The sequence below is a fragment of the Platichthys flesus genome, chromosome 24 (assembly GCF_949316205.1).
Source record: "Platichthys flesus chromosome 24, fPlaFle2.1, whole genome shotgun sequence".
In the NCBI taxonomy this organism is placed as follows: Eukaryota; Metazoa; Chordata; class Actinopteri; order Pleuronectiformes; family Pleuronectidae; genus Platichthys; species Platichthys flesus.
In genome coordinates, this window is record NC_084968.1 from 12,088,679 (window position 1) to 12,111,258 (window position 22,580).

Below are 22,580 nucleotides of genomic sequence, written 5' to 3' on the forward strand. Positions count from 1 at the left end.
CAGATTCCTCTCATTTCAAATCACATAAACTGTTTTAAAATCACAAGTCTCTGGTTCCACTGGATGCCGCGTGCGAGGAGCGTCTCCCCGGAAAGTGTATATTTGCATTCAAAGACACATTTCATGCAAATGGTACACTTTTAGAAACACACATTTCTTTTATATTTTCATCTAAAAAAGAAAAAGAAGCTTATTTTCTTTTTATATATATTTATATATATATTGTTTGTTGATATATATCAGTTGTTGTGTTATTTTTTTTCTGTACTTCTCCAGGGGCAGGCACCGTACACACACCGGGTACAGAGGCATGCCACGCTTGCATTGCTTTTTGCATTCTACAGTTGGTTGGCTGACGGGCACGATGTCATCCAGGCAGCGCTGCGGTTGGTGAGTGTTTCCTACATCTGCGACAACTTAAACCTCACACACACACAACAAACACACACACACACTGACTCATTTTACCAGTCAACCCCTCGCACTAATTTGTCGCAGAGGCAGCGCCATACTGCCTAGATGGCATCAGAGCGGGAGGGGGGGGGGGGAGGGGTTAAGGTTGGTCCAACAAGCTTCAAATGGAGTCAAAGCAGTGCAGCAAGGCTCTGTGGCGCATGCAGAGATGGGCGGGGGGGGGGGGGGATGTCAGGCCTGGGTCAGAGGTCGACGCAGGGGGCAAGGCGGAAGGTGTGGGGTCTAGCCCAGGGTTGCAGACAGATTCACGTTTTCGAGGGGAATGGGCAGAAAGTCAAAAGAGGGTCGTGCTAACTTCATGACGAGTACGTTTGTATTCAGTTCTTTTTAAATCTTGTTTTTCTTGTTTTTTGTGATTTTTTTTTTGTGGTATTTTGTTTTAAAATCAGCTTTTTACAAATGATTCGATGACACAACTCGGGCTCAGAGTCGTGGATGGCTGGATCTACTGCTGGTGGGATGGTTCAGAGGATGGAGATGGAGAGAGGTGACATTCAGTTAGCTACATGAGTTCTCAACACTATTCACAATATTAGGTGAATGGGGAGGGGGGGTTAATAATTCCAGTATATTAGTTTAAATCATTATTTGCTATTTGTGCTCAGTTATGTTCTGTAGGAATCGTAAGTATTGCCAGTCGAGTGTGTGGAGCGTAGACTGCAGCTACTTGCATATTACAATGTGGTAATATGTGTTCAAAGTTATAAAATTACTAATTGTCAGTCAAATAGTAAACATATTCAAAATGTTAGGATTCACCTTGATTCCGTCAGTAAACAAGTACAAGTAGAAAGTATCAATGTGTCGTTAATATTTGAATCATAGCAACAAAGGTGCGCGTCTGTTCACGCAGAAAATAAAAATAGCTCGATTCTTTAAGACGTGGTCGTCCGTCCGACCATAAACACACACACACACGCACACACACACACACGGTCACACACTCCCAACAATCACACAAACATACACCGCTCCTGTCACTTCGACCAATCAGAGACCCTCTCTACAGCTCCGGTGAGAAAAAGGAGCAATTAACTGATGGTGAATCTAAGAAAAGTAAACTAGAAAGGAAGGAGAGATCCAGTCCGATTATTAGGGAGGAGGAGGAGGAGGAGGAGGAGGAGGAGGAGGAGGAGGAGGAGGAGGAGGAGGAGGATTGTGTTGTGAGGAAGATGCAGTGTGTTGATTCCTGCAGAATACAGACACACACACATATTCCGGTAACCATCCTGTCCTCCTCTCTCTCACTGTGGGGGTCAGCAACACACTTGCTGTGCTTCAATATGGTGTCTTGAGAGAGATGTGTGTCTGTCTGTCTGTGTGTGTGTGGGTGTGTGTGTGTGTGTGTGTGTGTGTGTGTGTGTGTGTGTGTGTGTGTGTGTGTGTGTGTGTGTGAGTGTGAGTGAGAGATACAAAAAAGTGTATCATTGCAGAGCTTTTTTGTTTCTTAAGGAAGCCATCATACACTGATATATAAATATATGTATAGAGGGGCAGCTGTGGCTGAGGGGTAGAGCGGTCGTCCTCCTACCAGAAGGTCGGGCGGTTCGATCCCAAAAATACTGAAACCTGAATTGCCCCCAATAGCAAAAAAATAAATCAAAGTGCTGTGTGAATGTGTGAATGGTAATAAACTGTTCTCTAAAGCGCTTTGAGGTCGTCACGACTAAAACAGCACTTTATAGATACAGAGCATTTACCATATGTACACGTATGTAGACCTATGGAGTTTCGTTGGGGGGTGAGAGGGGCACAGTGGAATAGAAATTAAAGGGGGGGGGGGGGTAGTAATCTGACTGTCATGATCTTAAGGGGCTGGGGGGGTTGTTGCCTGGTTGGCATCACATAATTTGTTTGGTATATATCCCACAATGAAAAGGAACGGGCACCTTTCTTCTAAAAAAAAAAAAAGAACTAAAGTTAATAAATGTACTTAAAAAATAAAAATCAATTAATAAAATAGAAGAAAAAGAAACAAACTCTTATTTAAAATGTAAAAAGTATAAAACAACAGAAGAGTCATCGAGACGTTAGTGAGGATGAAAGAGCAGAAGAGTTGAACTCATCTCTAGTGACACAAAATAAATAGAAGCCGTCGGAGGAGAGGACGAGGTCGGGGCTCTCGGGTGAAGAAAGGTTGTTGCTCTCTCTCTCTCTCTCTCTCTCTCTCTCTCTCTCTCTGTCTGTCCCTCTCTTTCTCCATCTCCCCCTCTCCATCTCCCTCTCTCCCTCTCTCCCTGGCACCTCTCAGTCCTCACGGAGCTGCAGGCGGTAGCGGCTGTAGCGGATCTGGAAGAAGAGCCTCTCCAGCGGCGAGCGGCTCATCCCGGGGAGCCGGTAGTCCTCGCTCTGGCCCGTTCGGCGGAAGCCCAGCGACTCGTACAGCTTGTGGGCCGCCAGCTTCACGGCCGTCGTGCCCAGGATGATGGCGGCGTAGTTGTTGCGCACGGCGAACTCCAGCACGCGGCGCCCCAGGGCCTTGGCGATGCCTTTGCCGCGGTAGTGCGAGTCCACCGACATGCGCTGCAGCTCCACCGTGTTGTCGTCCTCGCGGCCCTGCGCCGCCACGATGCCGACCACGCGTCCGTCCAGCACCGCCACCCAGAAGCAGGAGCCTGACGGAGACGAGGGGACGAGACATCCATCACATTAGTTCAAGAGTTGTGTCTCAATGGCTGCAGTTAAACATGTGGACAGGGATTGTTTGGACATTTTGAGTTAAACGAGAAGCCAGAGCTCAATTAGCGTAGCTTAGCATAAAGACTTAAAACAGATTTTGTCCAGAGGTCACTAAATCTCTATCTACCCTCAAATAGTTTTAATTAACACATTTATTTCACCTGAACAAGAGTTTTTGGTTTGACTGACATGTCGAATTTGCTCATTTGGAGATTTGGGAAAGACAGGCTAGCAGTTTCCCCCCGTTTCCAGTCTTTGTGCTAAGCTATCTGCTGCTTGCTGCAGATGATAGTGCTCCTCAAATCTGACTTAACAAAGTGAAGAAGCATTTTTCCCTAAAAAAGTTCAACTATTCCTTTAATGCCATTTATTTTGGGATAATTGTTCTATACGTACTGATAGTATAGACATGCACGTAGTAGTTGAATAGTATATATAGTATAACAGTAGTTTATGCAGGAGGAGAAACTCATACATTTTTACGTCAGATTCCATCACAAAGAGAATTTGAATCTAATTTTGTCATGTGACAATTTCATAGACAGACTAAACATTTTAACAGCAGCTCATCCTGTGTCAGAGACTTGCTGCGATGCATCAGACAATCACACAGACAGACACACAAACAAGGTTAGACCAGTACAGATCAAAGTGTCAGCAGACACTGCTCCTCCACCAGAGTTCAGAGCTTCAATATCAGTCTACACTGAAGCTGCAGAGAAACGATCTCAGGAGACAAAGTCATGGGTCAACTTGCCTCTTTGTCTTTTGGCAGTTTTTAAACTAGCAGACTGGTGCGTGGCCTCGCTTCAACTCCTTTACTGATCGAAATCTTTGAAGGAAAATGACGCTCTTCACCTCCTTCTTCTTTTTTAGTTAACCTTCCATCAATGTCCACTGCATTTACAGAATAAATCTGTTCGTTATCGATAAAGTAAATGTGACAGATTCTGTGAGCTGCAGACTCTGAATCCTAACTTCCTCTCTGTCCTTACTCTCTCTTGTCTTTTTTCAAATAGCTGCTTCTCTCCTCTCTTTCTGCTGAATCTCTCAGTTCGTCACGTGCACAAACACACAGTCACACTGACATCATGCTGCTGCTGGATTCCTCGCATGTTAGACAGGATTTCATGCCCCTGAGGGCTTGAATCAAGCTGATCTGTCTCGAGGCTTCTGTTTACCGAATCAAACAACTGTCATTTGCAGGATTCAGCAGCTACAGGACAGCCTGAGCAACTCCCAGTCACACCAGTGAGCTACCACTGTTTCACTAATCTACTACAGGGGTGAGATTTCTTCATTATATGCAAGAAGATTCATAAAAATGGTGAGATGTCTTCTCCTAGATATTCCAAATACCTGTGACCCCAGTCGTGGGCTCACTGTGGTCCAGTCGGGTTTGGTCTCAGTAACGGACGCACTGGAGGGAAATTTGCTCTCAGGAAATTAAAAAATGTGAAAGAATTTAGTCTTGCTTGTTCCGTCTCTGAAGAGACTTGGGTCAGATAGTCGTCTGTAATTCCATCGGTTAATTTCTGCAAATTGAAAAAACCCTGAGCCAGAGTCAGCAAACAGCCGCGTCCCTCTGCCGTCTGAGGCCTCAGCGGCAAAGGGCCAAGATGATTATGAGACGCTCTGGATGGATGAGCGTCGAAAAGAATCATCACTGCGGCTCAGATTTGTAAAGTTGTAAGTGTCTGGGAGCCTGAGCTAATACTACACAGCGATGTTTCATTACAGGCAGGTGTCAAAGTGGTGGTGTCGCCTCGCGTGGCGCTCTGCCGGCATTAGGACGCTCTTGCATGTGTTGGAGGTGTGGAAGGGAGTGTGTGTGTGTGTGGGGGGGGGCACGCCTCCGTAAAGGCCTTCTGACCATCTGTCTGAACTGAGGCTGTGCCAGGAATAAGGACAGCACCCCCACCAGCCTCTCTACTCGTCTGTGTCTCAGACAGAATAATGTCCTCTACCTGTGACTCTGCTTCTCCTCTGGAAGCTTCCTGACACCAGAGAGTGTTTTACTCCATCAAGGCCCAACAGCTGCACTAAGTTTCACACAGTCATAGATATCAAATCCCTAAATTTCCCATGAATTGTTCCCTGGTAAATTAGTGAAAATGTCAAAAAGAAAGATTGTTTTTAAACATTCCAGGACTTGCACCTTCATACGGCTCCACGTCAACATTTAATGGGTTCTCTCTCGTGTCCCATCCTTCCACCAAGTTTCGTGGAAATCTGTTCAGTGCAAAACAAACAAACCTACAAACAGACGGACAGGGGTGAAACCATTACTTCCTTTGGGAACTTCCAAAAGGAAACTTCACATCTGCCGCATCCAACACGGCCACTGTTAAACTGCAATGATTTAGAGAGACGTGGCTATTTCTATTGTGAGCTGCGTTTCCTGAGAGATAGAAAAATGGAGAGAGAGACATGGAAATAACAAAGGGAGAGAGAGAGAAAGTTACAGGAGTATTTTAGCTCAAGAAAAGAGGGAAAGCCATATTGTGATGCTCCAGATTCACTTCTCTGCAAATCTACATCCACTACTGATGCAAAATAAAAGGTACAGCTACTGTTGCATATGTTTTTTTTTTTTTTTTTTGGTAATCCCTGAGTTTAGAGGAGGCAATGTTCCTTCTCTCCTCTCTCCCTTAACAGCCTTTTGTAAAGCCTCTCTTGGGCAAGGCACTTAACTGCAGGGCTGTGCAGACCACTCAGTGATATGAAGTGGGTTTCATTAAGGGATCGCAGCAGCCGGGCTAGAGGCAAGGAGCTGGGAGGGGTCAGTCTCCCAGTCGGTCCAGGACTTTGAGCCAGGCTGAAATATCTCTGCAGTTACTGCATGGACAGCTGTGAAAATGCATATGGATGTTCATGGTCCCCAGAGGAGGAAGCCTATATGCACATATATGTAAGAGGAAGTCTTATGAAGTCCGACAAAGTGATAAAAACAAGACGAGAACAGAACAATGAAGAAGAATAAGTCGTTAATCTGTCGTCTCGGGAAGAAAGCGGAGGAGGAGGAGGAGGAAGAGGAGGAGGAGGGGGAGGGAGATGAGGCTTCTGCGTTACCAGTAGTAGTGATGAGACTGAAAGGATCCATTATTGCATACAAACGCAAGAGGAGGGAGGAGGGGAGGTCGGCAAATCTACCGTTATTACCGCGGGGGAGGGGGCCTGGACAATACTGATCTCAAGACAAGAAAATACAGTCAATCAAGACGAGGGGGGGGGGGGGGGGCTCTGAGCTCATCGGTAATGACTCTCACTCCCTGCGAGAACAAATGTGACGAGTGTGCTCTTCATCTGATTCCTCTTTATAAGGATATTAATAAGCCTGCCTGCATGTGGGTGGGACTGTTCCAGACTCTGGGATATCAACCCTGTGTGAAGCTGGGCTCAAAGAGAAGCAGTCGCACACTCAGGAGCACCAACTTGTGTCTAACCAGATTATTCTCTTTTCCAGCGGATGAAACCTAGAGGCCTAATTCGGTTGATAGGCGTTCAGTCTAGACACCGACTCACCGACTCCCTCCTCTGTCAGCCCAACGCTCTCTGAGCCCTGTGGGTCCGGATGGAAGCTCTTAAGCTGCTCTACTCCATTCTCTGTGTATTCTTACTTATTGTTTTTTGTTTTCTTTAGAACCCAGTCTGGTGTTTGTTTACTGTGCTGTCAGGGCCCAGTCCCTCATACACGTGAGGAGGTGAAAACTTCCTCACCCTCTGACAAAGCAAATCTGAACTCCACCCACGATGTGTGACCGGGCCCTTAAGTATGTTGTTGACTGCTAATTTAGATCATAGAACTGCTCCCATCATATAAAACGCACAAGGGAGACATGTCAACATTTACAAAAACATGATTTTCACCCAAAGTGGGTTTTAATAGAGGTCTATTTTGAGGTACTGCACTTTAACATATGACTTTTCCCTGTAACGGAGAAAATTGCTGCTTGGTCTATTCTGCAAGGTCAAGTACAACCTCTTTAAATTCCACACACACACACACACACACACACACAAACACACACACACACAGACAGACACACCCTTCTCTGATCAGAGTGCATGCTGGGAGTATGCAGTGACCTGTCATGCATAACCAACCCATCAGCAGCTTCTCCAGATGGGGGAAAGAGGAGGTGACCGTCCGACACAGGACAAACTTTACACATCCATTAAAACCAATGAATAATTCATGTGTATTGGAAGAAAAGAGCCTTTGCCATTAACTTGGCCTTAAAGCCCGACTCGGGCCCTGAGGCACTGACCTGTGTGTTATCACGTGTGTGTGTGTGTGTCTGTGTGTGTGTACGGTACACACTTGCCATTAGCTCGGAGGAACTCATTATCCGGCCCTTCACTGTTGGTTTTATTGCCTTCCTGTCCATCAACGTGTCGACACATGTTGTTTGTATGCACACATGCAGGTGCATGTGCACATTTTACACACATTCTACCCTTTACTGGGCACATGCCATCGTTCTCCTGGCTACTGCGGCTACAGCCCACTTGCCCTTTGTCCCTGGGGTCAAAGGTCATCAGGGCGTGCTGCACAACGACATTGAGAATGTGACTGCAGCCCGTTAAATATTAATCACTCACTATGTTTGGAATCAAGCTGATTTCTGCTGAATCTATCGCTCTATCGACAGCACAACTAATCACCCACCTATCGATAGCAGGCGTTAAAAACACTTATCCGTCGCAATCAAACCTCGTGATTGGCCACCAGAGAGCTGACGGGGGGGATCGCCGCAGTTAACGCCGCCGCCCCCTTCGTCATCTGCTCTTTGTTCAGTATTGATTTGAGACAGAACGTGAACCAGAGGCCGAGGCCAGTGAGATTACAATGAATTATTAATGAGCGGCTCCACTTCCTCACAACACGCGACAGACAACAGATACACATGTTCACGAAGCTGCAGAGCGAAGCAAAGCAGGCTGAGAAGTGAGGGCTCCACTTTCCCACCAGGAACTGACCTGGGGACAGACAGACACTCGTCTACAGGACAACACATAGTGGTTGTCCCTCTGTCCTCTTTGCTTCTACGTCATTTTTCTGAGTAATTAAGCTCCCGCATCAGACTTTTAGACTTTAGTTCTTCTACCAAATGCAGAACCTGAGTAAATTTCCATGAAATAAGGTGGAATGATGAGTTATGGTTCAGGGGAGAACCCATATCCGTATCAGGGGTCGGGTCGAGGGTTTTTTCAAATCTTTAAACATTTTGATTGTTTTCCTCTCTGTATTTTTATATCTAATTATCTAATATTGTCTCTTGTTGGTAGTAAATAACTCTTTTTTTATTTTCCTTTAGCTACCGACGGCGGTTTCCTTGGCTGGAAGGAAACACTGCTTCATGATGGATAACCCAGTTGGCTGCTGCAGTGATGAGAGGAGGAGAGGAGGAGAGGAAGACAGGGTGGAGGAGGAGGAGGAGTACAGGTGGGAGACAAAAGGGAGTGATAGGGGAGGAGAGGATAGATGGAGGGAGGGCTTGTAAATCCAAAGGTGCTTCAGCTAACGAGTCTGTAACATCCTCCAGGGAACCCTCTAACCAGCGTTCTCTTTAGTTCTCTCCCACATACACACAAATATATCTTGTAGGTGAGTTGCACCCCCCACCCCCCCTTCCCGTTCTTCTTCTGATGCCCCCATTTCATGTAGCGTGTGCCTCCTTCCTTCCCTTCACACCCCCCCTCCCCCCTCTCTCTCTGTCTGCTTCCTTCTTTCTGTCATTCAGAGCTAAAATAAGCGCGGCAGGTAGCGGTGGAGGAAGCCGCTCTCTCTCTCTCTCTCTCTCCCTGGAGTCAAGCTCAAACTCGCCCCACACACACACACACAATCACACACACACCTATATACCCCGAGGTGCTGACCAGCAGGTTTTATAATGCCTGCTGCCTTGAGGAGACCCTGCAGTGGTGATGCCGCCTCATTAAACATCCGGCGCCACTGAGCTGCTATCACTTCCAGCCTGGGGGGGGGCTCGGCTCGTTACATTATCTTCACTTTCTTTTAAGCTTTAAGCTGCTTCAGAGCGACCGACAGTGATCGAGCCAAGTGTTGTTGCCAAAGTTTGTTTCTCTATGTCTGAAGTTGACTGCCGCTGTGTAGCCAAACTGATGTCACATTAATTCCAAATCACTTCAGTGCAACTCGTCAATCCTGTCTTATCATTTTGAGGAAACATGTCTTTTCTCTTTTGCCTGATTCCAGATTAATTTGGGACCACAACCGGATTAGATAAATGCAGAACGAGGAATTAGGGTCAGCTGCTCATTCATAAAAGCTTATGGAAGAATAATTTCAATCTTTTTTTCATGAGGATGAGTCTTTTGTCTTTTGTCTTTTGTTGACACGCCCATGGACGATTCCAGATTGACTCTTTATTGGTTTTTCTCTTCCAACCAGATTCATGCCGGCAGATGTCGTATGGTAATTGCATCATGTTGAATTTGTTATTGACCTGTTTGAGTCAAATAATGGTCTTAATCCCTCCAAAATCATTTTTAAAGGTCAGCTTGACTTGAAGAATCTGAATCCATGTTATAATTTAATTTCAGATTAATATTTGTGCGTATCAACACATAAGACCAAACCATCTCCATTTACACTGCTCAGCTATTGTTCCCTGAGGTTTCTTAACAACCCCTCCACCTACGTGAGCTCGCTTTATTGTCGGGCAAATGAAGAAGGTGACAGCTGGCCTTAAGTGGCAGCCGAGTGAGTGATCACATCACACACACCAGATAAGAGTATTGATTTGTGTGGCTGGTGTACAGTCAGTCAGTTTGTCTGCTTCTATTACCCCCGAGCAGCCTGTGGCTAGTCGGCTGATTGGACTTTATTAACTTCAAACTTTGTTAAACTGTTAAAAGGAATAGAACAGAAACTTTTTCAGACATTAACTTCTACAGTCGTCCCTGACACACCCTCATTCACACACAGCTTTCATATTAATTTACCATTAATTATTGTGGCTCATTCCGTCTTTTCAGAAAGTGTTGTGTTCTGTACATATTCCCTCTCGGCTACGTGTCATCCTGTAAACACGTCCCTCGCTAAATCACATAAAAGTCCGAGGTGCGTCTCAATCGAGTCTTCATGCCGGTGCCCAGGTGTCGGTCCCACTGGGCCCAGTCCACTCGCATGGATACAATCATGAGCATTGTCCAGGAGCACTGGTGCCTGACCCCCTCTACACCATCATGGCCCGGCAGCAATAATGGGAATGCTAAATTGCAATTGTGTATGCAGCGGATTACCAGGCCACAGGGCACAATGTCAGAGGGAACCATACAATGGGGGGGGGGCACTTGACTGGCTTAACTAACACCTGCTTTTTATATTGCCCATGTGGTTTTGGTTAAAAGGGGAAGTTACAGAACAGGGGGGTGTTTGAAAAGTGTCATGTGGGTAACCGTCATTTTCCTCAAACCCCAAACTGACCCTTGAGGGGCAGAGTCCTGGACGACTCGAGGGGCCGATTGATTTTTCTCATTGGGAGCCTGAGTGGAGGGAATGAGCCAACGCCGGGGCCTGCTGAAGAAAGTGGATCAGCAGTTTCCCTGATCAATTGCTCCGTGATGCACCCCCACCCCTGTGACCAGAGAGGAAGCGAGTGGGGGAAGGAATGGAGAGAGAGAGAGATGGGGAGGAGGAGCTGTGGAAGAGGAGGAATGTGGAGACATGGCGGGCATATTTGATGAGCTGCCTCTGCAATGCCTGGTTTTTTTAAGTTGGTCCAACAATTTTCTTTTCTCACTGAGCTTATCTAAGGGGGTTGGATTTTTCTTTCTAAAGCGACATTAGAGAAATTAACTTTTCTACATCTGAACAGTGTCTTTATCATCATTTCAACTCTGGTGGCAGAGGATTGACGAACGACAACATGTGTTCATCCCATCATGCACACGACAGTGACAGCCGGGAGCTCTCTTCCACCTCTTACCTGTGTTTCTCATGTAATAATCCTCTATGTCAGCCATGTCCGTTTGCAGAGCACAGTCCAGGTATCTCTGAATAACGGTCTTGCTGTAGAAGTAGCGCGCTCCCATGAGAATGAGCGGTGCACAGCAGGTCAGCGTGAAAGACTTGGTCACGATAAAGCACATTACTATGGAGAAATGGAAGAAAAATAAACGAAACCTGTCAGAAGAGAGAATCACATGTTGGATTTTGGCGGAATTTGACCCAACACACACACAAAGACCAAAGAAAAGCAGATTCAGCTAACTCAACATTATTTAAGCATTAATATGTGAAACAGTTTTTGTCGTAATGTGAACACTTTGGTTAAGAGAGATCAGGATTAATAACAGTCATCAAACTGTGAAGTGTAAGGCACGTGAGCTGCAGGAACACACACTTTGACAGCATCATACTTTCCCATAGAGAGAGAACATGCTACTGGTGGATTCATGTAGGTCCATGTTGGAGTAATTAGTGGCATGTGACGCTGGGGGGCGCACTGGGAAACAAGCAGTCAGGCTGGGGTGCTGCATAGCGTGTTGCTGCGTGGCATGCACGAACCTATAGTAGTTGTTTTACACCACAGCTATCAGTGCTGGAATGTGGGGGGGGGGGGGGGGGCGATGACTCCTCTCTGTGTTCAAAGGAAGTCACCGACATGTCTCGTGGATTAGTGGAACTGAGGCCACTTTGACACAGCGGCGGTTTTTCCACGGTGAAAGCTGCGCAGATTGGAATTCGCCGTGCGTAACGGGCACAGCGGTCACGATGCGTAAAGATGCTCCGATTTGCGGCGGCAACATCAACAGGGAGAGGCGAACGAGTTCAGTGCATGACTGGCGCATTGACTGCTGTGCAGAGGCGGAGGGAGGGGTGCGCACGGTGCGTGTGTGCGTCGCGGGGGATGTTGCTGTAGCTGTGGGGGGGGAGAGTGCTTTGTGGTAGGCTATACGTGCGCGCACCGTGTGGACCAATCCTCAAATTCATTCACCCAATCATTCACGGCAGCGGCATGTCATCACACCAGCACCACCACCACCACCAGCATCAGTGGCGCTGGTAGCGAGGTTCGCCGGCTACGCACATGCACCATGCGCCGGTGCCATGCCTTTTTTTGTTGCGATGGCACAGTGTGGTGGTGCAACAGATTCGAACTTAACTGGTCATCGCCTACTGGGGCCGGAGAAGCGTTAGAGAGTGAGTGTGATGGCTGGGATCTAAGAGCAGATCCTCAAATAGCCTGAATCCCACTGAGGGAGGAAACATCACAGGAAGCACAACAGAGACATTCGGCCTTTTTGTGACGAGAGCTCGTGGGGATGAAAATGCATAAATAATCACGTTAAGGGTAATTCTCATAAATAGAGTGAGTTTTTTTCATTCATCGGCAGATTGGCTGTGGTTCCTGTGGGAGTGGGGGGAACCGGCACAGTGGGGCTCGGCCTACGTGCTGCAAAGTGCTGTACTTACCTGTGAGAAGCGCGTAGAGGAACTGGGTGCGGGGCTGCTGCCGGAGCCCCCTGAACGCCGTGTTGGGTATCCTCTCCAGGATGCCCTCGCAGAAGATGCGGCGAACCTCCACCTGATCCCCGCGCTCGAACTCGCGGATAAAAACCTCGTCTCTCCGCACATCCTTGGCCTCGGCGGGGTTCAGAGCCGCGCTGGACGCAGGGGAGCTCCACATCATCGACTCCTTTTTGGTCCCGGGTATAGCATCGTGTTCGTCCGCAACAATTTTAGTCTCGCAAACCATTTTGGGAGACGAACAATGCATGCAACTGGCCGCGAGAATCACAGATCTGCAGCTCGGGAGGCGAAAGAAAAAAGTGATGAAACAGTGCGAATGGAGAAAAATGGATGATGCGCGTGGAAGGGGGGTGTGGGGTGGGGGTGGAGGGGAGGGGGGGTTCTTTTCTTTTAAAAAACAGAGAAACGATGAAAGGGGGGGTAAGACGAAGGGGGATGTTCTGCTGCAACCCTGCGCGCTTCTGACGACCAAGACTCGCCGGTGCGAGTCAAGCCGTATTTATAGGCGCGCAGGGCGGGTAGACGCCGGCTCGGGGGCTGGGGTGTGGGGTGGTCCTCCCGCTGCACAGATTGGTGGAAGTGCTGCTGATGGATGGAGGGAGGAGGGAGGGAGAGGCTCTGCTCGTCTCCTCTCCGCGTCTGAACGGGCTCAGTGCATGTGTGCCGGCGAAATGTGTATTTTGAGGAGCCATGCATGAGGAGGAGGGAGGGAGGGAGGGAGAGGTGGTGATGGAGAGAGAGAGTGGGAGGGAGGGAGGGATGGAGAGAGAGAGGGAGGGAGGATGTTTCTGAGCAGGTTTGTCTTCATAAGGAGGATCCCCGCTTTGTGGCGTGAGAGGAGGCGATACGCAGCCACAAAGACGCAAGGTAAAGCGGGGGCGATGCGTCAAACCGGAGGGAATCCTGCTGCACCTCTCATGGGTTCGAATCCCACATCCGATTGAGGCTCGTTTTCATGCGTAAATTAAACCCAAGACTTCCGCAGGGCTCCTCGATACATCACGTCGTTACGCAGATAAACAGAGCACAGACAATGAAGGGATGCAAACACACACATGACACTTTAATGACACAATGGAGGGTTCGGATCCAGCCCGCGTTCGCTCTGGTTTCTGCCCAGTCGCAGTCGTTCTCGGTGGGATGAGTGCAGCCTCCTCCGCCCGTTGACTGACAGCTCTGCTGCACTGCAGTGATTCCTCCGCGGCTTCCCTTCGCCTGGTCGCCCCGCTGCCTGTCAAACATCGTTCCCAACATGGAGATTATATCCCCCCCCACCACACACACACACACACACACACACACACCATAAGCCCACCAGCCGGCGCCGGCATGGCACCATAAGTGCGACCAGCGACAATGCCGGTTTTTACGCACGACTGGTGAGGAAGATGAGGGTGATGATGATGATGCTCGATCTGATCCTTTGTTGTCCCCCGACACTCCCATTAATTAACCGTGACACCAGCTTTTATTTGCGTGCTTTTATTCTGACATCTTCAATGTAATTATAATTAGGGAGTGAAGAAGGTTTAAAGGACTTATATTTTATAACAGTAGGAAAGTTATATATTATATAACGTTGTTCCTTTTATTAATTCTCAATATTAACAATCATGATGTTGTACAGTTGAACACAGTTTGAAATCAATAGAGTCCATGTCAGTATAAAGCAGCATTTTTACGCCTCACTGGCCCATGATTGGCTAATGTACATAAACATATATAATTCTAGGAAGTTGTAAAGTGTAAGTAAAGTGAATATTTTCCATCAAATCTCAGACAACACTTTACTTTATATTTTATATTCTCAGCCTCTTCGTGGAAGTGAGAAGATCCACGGTCCCATCGCTCTAGGTGGAGCAGAACTAGTTTGAACCGGATCACCAGAGCCAACCTGCTATTGATAAGGCTGCATCGACCCCCACCCCCACTCCCTCACACTCAAGGTACCCCCCCCCCCTCTCTCTCTCTCTCCCATCCTCCCACCCTGAGGGCTCCTGCAGGAGGAGGAACAGGAGATGACTCGCAGAGGGACCAGGGGCCTCGAGGTGGCCCTCACACCGATTTTGGCATTTACGCCACAAAGATGCGGCGAGAAGATGGATTTGGCGCAGCGGGTGTGGGTGTGTGTCTGCGTGTGCGTGTGCGTGTGCGTGTGTGTGTGTGTGTGTGTGTGTGTGTGTGTGGGGAGGATGCTCCGGGCATGCGCACTGTTTCTTCAGTGGTGCTTTCAAGTACAGTCGGTAAAGTGACAACCATGAAACTGCAAACTCCTCTCAGTTTGGCCCAAGGCTGGACTGAGACCACAATCCATCCATACCACTCTTCTTCGTGCTCCCCTGAACATGTACCAACCACATGACATTTTGTGAGCCAGGCCACCAGCCCATAACTTCTGCTTACCCCAAAATCTACGCTCCCTTCATCATGTCTCCTCAATTGCCCCTTGTCCACCGAGGCAGATCCAGGACCAGTTGGAAGACCCTCATCAGATACTGATGAATAATTCCCTGGAAGCTTTAGGCCTCTGAGCTTTTTTTCACTGACATCACCATCTTTGAGTCACATGTGTTGTTCTGTGTGTTGCTCCTCCTCCTCCTCCTCCTCCTTATTAAACAGACCCCAGTCAGAGCCACAGATTGTTCCAATAATCTTGAATGTGACCTCTGATGCTTTGCCTGCAGCCGAGGAACCCCAGCCCCCCTCCTCTAAAGGTCACAGCCCCACCCCTGCCGCGACCTCTGACTCCTCAGCAGCCAGACAGGCCGGCGAGACTCTGCTCAGTGTTTCCCACAGAGAGCGTGATAAACTGGGCTGGTTCACTTCCTCACCTCTGATATAGCAGCTTTAATATTTGCACATTGTTAAACTTCTTTTCGTATTAACATGTAGATGGATAAGAAAAACTGATCATATATTTTGTATGAGGAATCCGAGAATCAGTTTTTTTAGGAGCAAATAAAGATAATTGTAGAATAACTAGTATTTGTTTACAGGCAGAAATAGAGTTTAAAGCAATAAACACAATCTTCAATCATGGTTTAGGAATAAAGAGGCAAATATAAAGAGTGTAGGACTCCAGGTAGATGCAAAGTTTGTATAAGGAGGATGATTCTGTTTCACTATGTTTATGTTTGTGTGTTGTGGTTGTGTGACAAAATCTCGACTTTCTACCGGAGCCCTGTCTCCCTCTTGTGGCCACATGTCAGAGGCACAGATGGGAGGCAGGAGCTCAGCCATGGAGGTGATGACGTGTCAGATCTATGGCCTCCCTCATGAAGAGTTGCAGCCTCACCATTACTCGTGACGTTTCTGAAGCAGCTACATTAAGCTGAATACAAGAAATACGAACAAACCAAGTGATGGAATATGCACCAGCAAGATTTTCCTCTTACTTCTTATTAATGCCTTATTTCAATGTATTTACGTGGCATTAAAATAACTTTGAATTGCCTTGAGCCTAATGGTTCTATGTAGGTAAATTAACCTAAGTCATGTTTTTAATATAATAACTACTTTATCATTTGCAACCCAATGACTAGACCTAGAGTGCTGTCTCTTAAGAGTTAGAAGGACATCAAATATAAAACCCATTCTACTTTTAGTTTTTACTTTGAAATATGAGATCATGGCAAAGTAGATAAAATATAATTAAAAGTAAGCATGATTCAGCAAAAGCAGAAAACAACAGCTGAAATATCAAAGTCTTGCTCAGTGACACAGAGTCCGTGTTTTAATCTCAGAATCATTATTATATGATTGATTTCTATTTCCTTTGTGCACCTCCTGCATCTTTCTGGGTGAAACACTGAAGTTGAATGCATAGTCACATCATTTCATTATTTCAACAAGAGGCAGTTTAAATAAGCCGCATCCGACAAAAGAGAAGAAACCTTTTATTTCTTCAGTGTCATGTTCAGATATAATGTTTATTATTGTTGTAAATATTGAGTCTGGACTCTCTGTGTTTGTCCTGTTCTCTCATGGTGTCCCTCAGGGGTTTAACAAGCGTCACGCTGACTCAGCACCGAGGTTTATAGCTCAGTCAGAGCTGGAGCAGCAAGACAAACAATTATCTGTCTCAATGTGTTTTTTATGACAGTCCCCTGGGCTTCATGAAGATGTAAGACAATGAGCTAAATGACATTTAAACCTCAGTATGAGCTGGATAAACAAAATCAAGTACTCCCTTAAAACTTCAAAACTAATAGTTTAAGTTTGAATTGTTTTGTGGCTCTATTAATACAATCTAAGCACACAGTTTAAATCCTACGATGGTGTTACATGTTGGGTGGATTCAGATCTACAGGACCTCGGAGGCCAGGAGGCTTGTGTGAGCTCCAGTGGGCTCGAGCTAAATGATATCCATTGGCAAACTGATGTTGGGTCAGTTTTAAGTGGACTCCATACCTCGAGGTTGAGATAATATCGAACTCCTCATCATTAGGCAACCAAAGTAATATCAAAGATAGGGCAGAGGTGTTGCCATCTAATCTAAATAAGTGGCAGATCATGTCTTTAGCTTGTCTATCCCTATTATTTATGGTCATATCTGGAAGATGTGTTATTCTGTCCATATGTTCGTTGACTGATCAGCACAAAAAGTTCAGACATCTGGAGAAACCCTCCGAGGAAAGACAGTTTATACAGATACATAAACTCTCTGTATGTGGATGTTGTAACATTGATTTAAAATTGCTTCTATCGAACATGCTGGAGCTCTGTGCTTACATCATTATTTAAAAATGGACTTCCTTGTCTCCTTCTATCACCTCTGTCTCTTTGGGGAAGTTATCTGCAGCACTGGTCGGGCGTTCTCTAAGATCGTCACGTTATGAGTTATTTACGGAGGCCTTGCAAAAGAATAAACATATGTATATTTAATGGATTATCATGCATATCACTAATTCATGGTGCCCTGCTAACATGGCAAGTTCTCCGGCCTCCTGCTGTGATTCTCTTACTGGGAGCCCAGTAACCAGCAGGGGGCCGAAGGATAGAGACGCCAAGATGCACCGAGTTTTCTCTACATTTCTAAAAAACATTTTTTACATTTAACACACAAGGTTGGAACTGTTGTACGGACAGATGAGTTTAAATCCTCAGTGTCCAGATCATCAACTATCAAACTAGCTGGAAAATGTTGACACTGTTGTGTGTTTGAAGTCCTGAGGTCACAGAAGGTCGAAGGCAAAGAAGTTCAGGAACCACAGCTGCAGTTTCCTTTCCTCTCAGTCGTCCTTCGTCTGAATTACATTGAAATGCTAAATGAGCCCCACACTCGAGCGGGCTGAACAAACTTTTGTGTCAAGGTCAGAGCGAGTGAGATGGAGGGATTGAAGGGAGGAGGATATCGAGCACTTCTCTGCTCGCTCGCCACTGCCGGAGAATCTCAAACAGCCAGAGCGGCTCAGTCAACTTCTCCAGGAGCAGATGAAAGAACCGTTGAAAGGCCTCTGCAGAGAGAACGAGTCAGTGAGTGGGAGAGCGTGAGTGAGACAGGAAGGGGAGACAACAGGGATTCTTCAAAGTGAATTCAGCCTCTCCTCTGCTTAGTGACCCCCCCCCCCCCCCCCAGCAGGAGCCTGGGAGCTTCAAGCTGCCAGAGCAGTGGAGCTGCCTTCGCCCCGGTGCTGAGCTGCAGGATGAGTGGATTTGCCATGATGGTGCTGGCAGCACATGGAGGAGCCTCCGGGCTCACACGCCTGCCAGGTCACTGCAGAGGCCTCAGTGTTGCTGCTCTTTCTTCCTCTGGTCAGATTCATAGTTTTTCACCTTATCTGCACTTAGGGCCATGGGGGGGGGGGGAGTGGAGAGTGCTGCATCACTGCGACACAGCTGGAGAGCTGCTTTACGTGGGGCTCCTCCTGCTGGTGTAGATAAGAACCGTGCAGGTTTTCTGTTCTCTTGCTGTAATCCCTGGTGTAAATAAATAAAGAGGTGTGCGTGGCGTGTGCGTGTGTGTGTGTGTGTGTGCGTGTGTGCGTGTGTGCGTGCGTGTGTGTGTAGGCTACCACACAGCAGAGGTGTTGTGAGGTCCTGCTGATTAAGCTGACCTCATCCCCTCCCACACACTCACACGCACACACTCACACACGCTGCTCTGTCAGGGGTTGTTGATCTGCAGAACAGCTCCTTGGATGAATCAACACGGAGGAGAAGTGTTGCTCATGTTCCACTGAATATTCACACAAGTGGATCTCTGCCATCTAAACTAAAAACCTAATCAGCTGCCACTACCTATTTCCATTTTTAGCCTTCTAAAGCTATTATGTTTGGGGATTTTCTGAGGTTTGAAATCTTTTTTAATATACATTGTATGGACCAAACAATCCATTGGTAAATCAATAATACATCAGCAAATTATAACACTGTTTAAAGCTACCACCCTCGGTAGAAGCTCTGTAGAAACTGAGAACCTTCCCCCGGCTTCTTTGTTCCACGTCACTGACGATGTGCAGTTTCAGTTCCAGTCAGAGAAAACAGTCGAGGTCATTCATTGTTTTTATTAAGTTACAACATTGAGACAACAGATGGATCCTCCTGTGACGTGAGGTCGACAGAACCATGTTCATGAACGAGCAACAACAAGACAAATATTATTTCTATCTCCTGCTGCTGCAGCTAGTTTCCTTCTATGGATCCCTCTGCTGATATCACAGCTCATCTGATTCTTTACTCTTCATCACTCCTCTTCCTTCACCGCCGTCAGACCGAGAAGACAAAGTCCGTGGACACCTGCGTTACATGTACTCATGTACACATACGTGACGGATACATACAATCTATATTACCAGTACTTGAACAGAAAGTGCAGTAAATTCATGCTACAGTGCTTTGCTAAAATCAAGACCTACAAGGACTCTCTCTGCCTTAAAAAATCTATTGTTTGCAAAATGTTATATATTTTTTTTCTACTGACATTTCTTTACAAAACAACATTTTAAAAAGACGTTTTTTTATTAAGTTACCAAACCTTTTTCCTTTTCTTTTTTTTTTCCAAAAGAAGCCAGGCTGCAAAATCAAATCATTTGAATGTGTGAAGTTACTAACATTCTGCCGACCGGTCATTTAATCAACTAATTCAAAGCAGGTAAATAAATTCCATGAGATGCTACAGTTTGATGAGTATAATCATCGTAAACATTAATCTCATACAACACATTCGACAAGTAAGTTTGACCAATGCATTCTACTATTATCTACATTATTCACTCAAATACTAAAAAGTACAAAAAATAGTTTGTTTCAGAGGAGACAGGTGAGAGCTGAACCGAATCCCATGGGGGGGGGGGGGGGGGGGGGTATTAAAGATGATTTCAGATGATCTGAAATAAAAGAGATGTGACGACAAAGAGAAAATAAAGTGCCTTTCGTGAAGAATAACTTAAGATGAGAATGTACATGAGGGTGGAGCAGGGTTTGGTTCAGCGTGGTGGTGGTGGTGGTGTGTGTGTGTGGAGGGGGGGGGGGTGTAATGACGACTGGTTGACGTGTCTTCGGGTTGACTGGTGCTGGTGCTGGAGTGCAGATCTCAGCGCAGCGAGTTGGTGGTCATACAGTCGCACAGAGCCCTCCTCTCTGCTCTCAGCACCAGCGTCTCTGTCTGCAAAGGACGGATTTAAAAACTGTCACATGATTTAAACTAGATATGTAGTGTTTTTTCTTTCTTCTAGTGTGTTATAAAGGTTTTTGTGTGGATGTAATTACTCGTCGTCAGCTGTTAAATACACTGAACAAATGGGAAATCCTCCCGAGGAGCAGGACCTACCCTGGCATCGAGGTTGAAGGCCGTCTTCTTGAGATCCTGCAGCGCCCTCTGCATGAACTCAAAGGCGTGACAGTCCACACATGGACGACCTGGAAATAGAGGCAAAACATTTCAGAAACAAGAAATAATCATTTGCATTATCCTGGTGTTATGATAAATATCCTCAAAAATTATAACAGTTCAAATCTGAGTCCTGTTCCTGTGAATGTCTGGTTGCACAGCGCCCTCTGTGGCCACAGTTGCAAATCACAGCCTGTGTTGTGAAGCATGAGTAGAAATAATCTTATATTAAGTAATTTGGCCAGAAATGTGGTTATACAGGAAAATATTGTTGCTTTTGAATTGAACTTTTCATTTGTGAGAGTAATATTGTTTTATTTCTTCATATTCTGTATCAATTGCATTCATTTGTGGACGGATAGAAAACTAAATAGAAATATTTTGATAATTGATTTAAGGAAATACTAAAAATGTGCGTGTTCCAGCTTTTCTCCTTCATATATTATAGCAAATGAATTTCTCTGGGGGAACAAAACAAACAATTGAAACAGATCACTCAGTATTTGTGTAATATTCGGTTTTAGGAGTATTTTGATGATTGATTTTAGTCACTGGACAGAAGATTATTTTTCAGTATTTTGATCCCATATAAAAGTAGTGAATATCTAGGAATCCAACAGCTTTGTATTGCAATGCTTTACATTAGATCACCTCGAGCTGTGATAAATGTTTATTTATATGTACCACAGTTTATTAATGGAGACAATGGTCTGCAGACTAATGTGTGATTAAAATAATGATTTGCCTTCTATTAGGTTTAATTTCACATATATGTTCATATCATCACAGAGGCTTTTCAGTCTTGATAATACTAAGTATATAAATGTTTATAATAAGGTCCAGTGTAGGAAATGGGGGGTGCTTTCCTCCGGTGTGTTTCAGTGCAGGCCCAGTTTCATGTGGATTTCACTGTGAACCGTCTCCAACAATTAACACGACCTTCAGTCCTCATTAAGAAGCTGCTGCCGTGAGAGAACCGGACTGAGGCGGAACAGACGAAACTGACGTGCGTTCGAACCCCTCCAGGAGCCCCTCGGACCCCCCGGTGCACCTACTTTCTGCCGGGATGACGGTGCCGGACTCCTCCGCAGCTGCAGGGACACAGACGAGCTGCAGCATCAGCAGGAGAACCGCTGTCTGCAGGGAACATCTGGACGTCATGGTTCTGCTCCGACGGTCGAGAACCTTTAACACGGACACGAGCATCAGCAGCTGTTCGCGCTGCGCACACACAGCAGAGGCCAAATGTCCTCCAGGGCCGTGCGGGACTGAAACCCCGCAGCTCCCGGGCTTTGTTCGGGGAAAACACTCCGGTTCCTCGGTGAATCGTCACGTGCGGGTTAAGAAACACAAATTACACAGAAACCCCGACGTGTATTTACAGACCTACCTCCAATCAGACGATGATGCTGATGATGCTCACACTCAAAAGGATGCGGGTTGTTTTATGTAGGTTAGTGGTGGTGCGCGTGCGCGGGGCTCATCGATAATTAATGCTTCAGGGACCAGAATCAGGACTTCCGGTGAACATTCAGAATTAAAGCCTGGATAAATATGCTTTCACCACTGATTCGACCAAGTTATCAGTTAATTATATCTGCAATAAAATCAATTAAGTCAAATACAAAACAAGCATGTACATAATATTATTAAAACTCCAAGCTGTTTAATAAATGTGTACATCATATATATTCATGTGCAATACTGGTACTGACATAAAGTATTTTGAATTGCATTTAAACACAGTATTTGGATATCAGAGCATATTTTGGGGATTATCGTAAAATACAATACGTCACTTTTGCAGGTATATTTGCCAATTATAAATCTTTATCGATCTGTATTGAAAAAAACCAAGTACGCACCCTCAAATACTGTGCTCAACAATTCTGAGGTGTACTTTTCTTGAGTATTTCCATTTTCTGCTTCAGATATTTATTCATTATACTATATTATTTTACTTTTAGTTACTCAAAAGGGGCAATGTACAATACAAACAAGGAGACAGAGGACAAGCAACTGACAAATGGACAAGAAACTTACATAAATATTCTATTATAAATGTATATCGTAGCTTCAGTTAGGCCACTG

At 45.9% G+C, this 22,580-nt stretch overlaps 2 protein-coding genes across 2 annotated transcripts; both read right to left on the reverse strand.

The window, feature by feature from the left end:
• Positions 1–929: 929 nt before the first annotated feature.
• nat8l (N-acetyltransferase 8-like) lies at positions 930–12,995 on the reverse strand. Its single transcript, XM_062384187.1, has 3 exons — positions 12,602–12,995; positions 11,112–11,276; positions 930–3,089 (listed from the first exon to the last, which is right to left on the reverse strand). Exons 1-3 carry the CDS (start codon positions 12,903–12,905, stop codon positions 2,722–2,724), a joined length of 837 nt encoding a protein of 278 aa, XP_062240171.1. The 5' UTR covers positions 12,906–12,995; the 3' UTR covers positions 930–2,721.
• A 6,154-nt stretch (positions 12,996–19,149) lies between these two features.
• Positions 19,150–21,992, reverse strand: nicol1 (NELL2 interacting cell ontogeny regulator 1). The gene is made up of 4 exons (XM_062384188.1): positions 21,880–21,992; positions 21,545–21,674; positions 20,430–20,518; positions 19,150–20,264 (listed from the first exon to the last, which is right to left on the reverse strand). Exons 2-4 carry the CDS (start codon positions 21,648–21,650, stop codon positions 20,193–20,195), a joined length of 267 nt encoding a protein of 88 aa, XP_062240172.1. The 5' UTR covers positions 21,651–21,674; positions 21,880–21,992; the 3' UTR covers positions 19,150–20,192.
• Positions 21,993–22,580: the final 588 nt, after the last annotated feature.

What these genes read in the sequence shown, in the direction of transcription:
- nat8l (XM_062384187.1), bottom strand. Translation starts at nt 12,905, where the DNA reads ATGCATTGTTCGTCTCCCAAAATGGTTTGCGAGACTAAAATTGTTGCG. An exon ending in CCTCTACGCGCTTCTCACAG is followed by an intron (nt 11,277 to 12,601) that starts GTAAGTACAGCA and finishes ATTTCTCCATAG; the next exon opens with TAATGTGCTTTATCGTGACC. An exon ending in TTATTACATGAGAAACACAG is followed by an intron (nt 3,090 to 11,111) that starts GTAAGAGGTGGA and finishes CGTCTCCGTCAG; the next exon opens with GCTCCTGCTTCTGGGTGGCG.
- nicol1 (XM_062384188.1), bottom strand. Translation starts at nt 21,650, where the DNA reads ATGACGTCCAGATGTTCCCTGCAGACAGCGGTTCTCCTGCTGATGCTG. An exon ending in CACCGTCATCCCGGCAGAAA is followed by an intron (nt 20,519 to 21,544) that starts GTAGGTGCACCG and finishes CTCTATTTCCAG; the next exon opens with GTCGTCCATGTGTGGACTGT. An exon ending in CCTTCAACCTCGATGCCAGG is followed by an intron (nt 20,265 to 20,429) that starts GTAGGTCCTGCT and finishes CGTCCTTTGCAG; the next exon opens with ACAGAGACGCTGGTGCTGAG.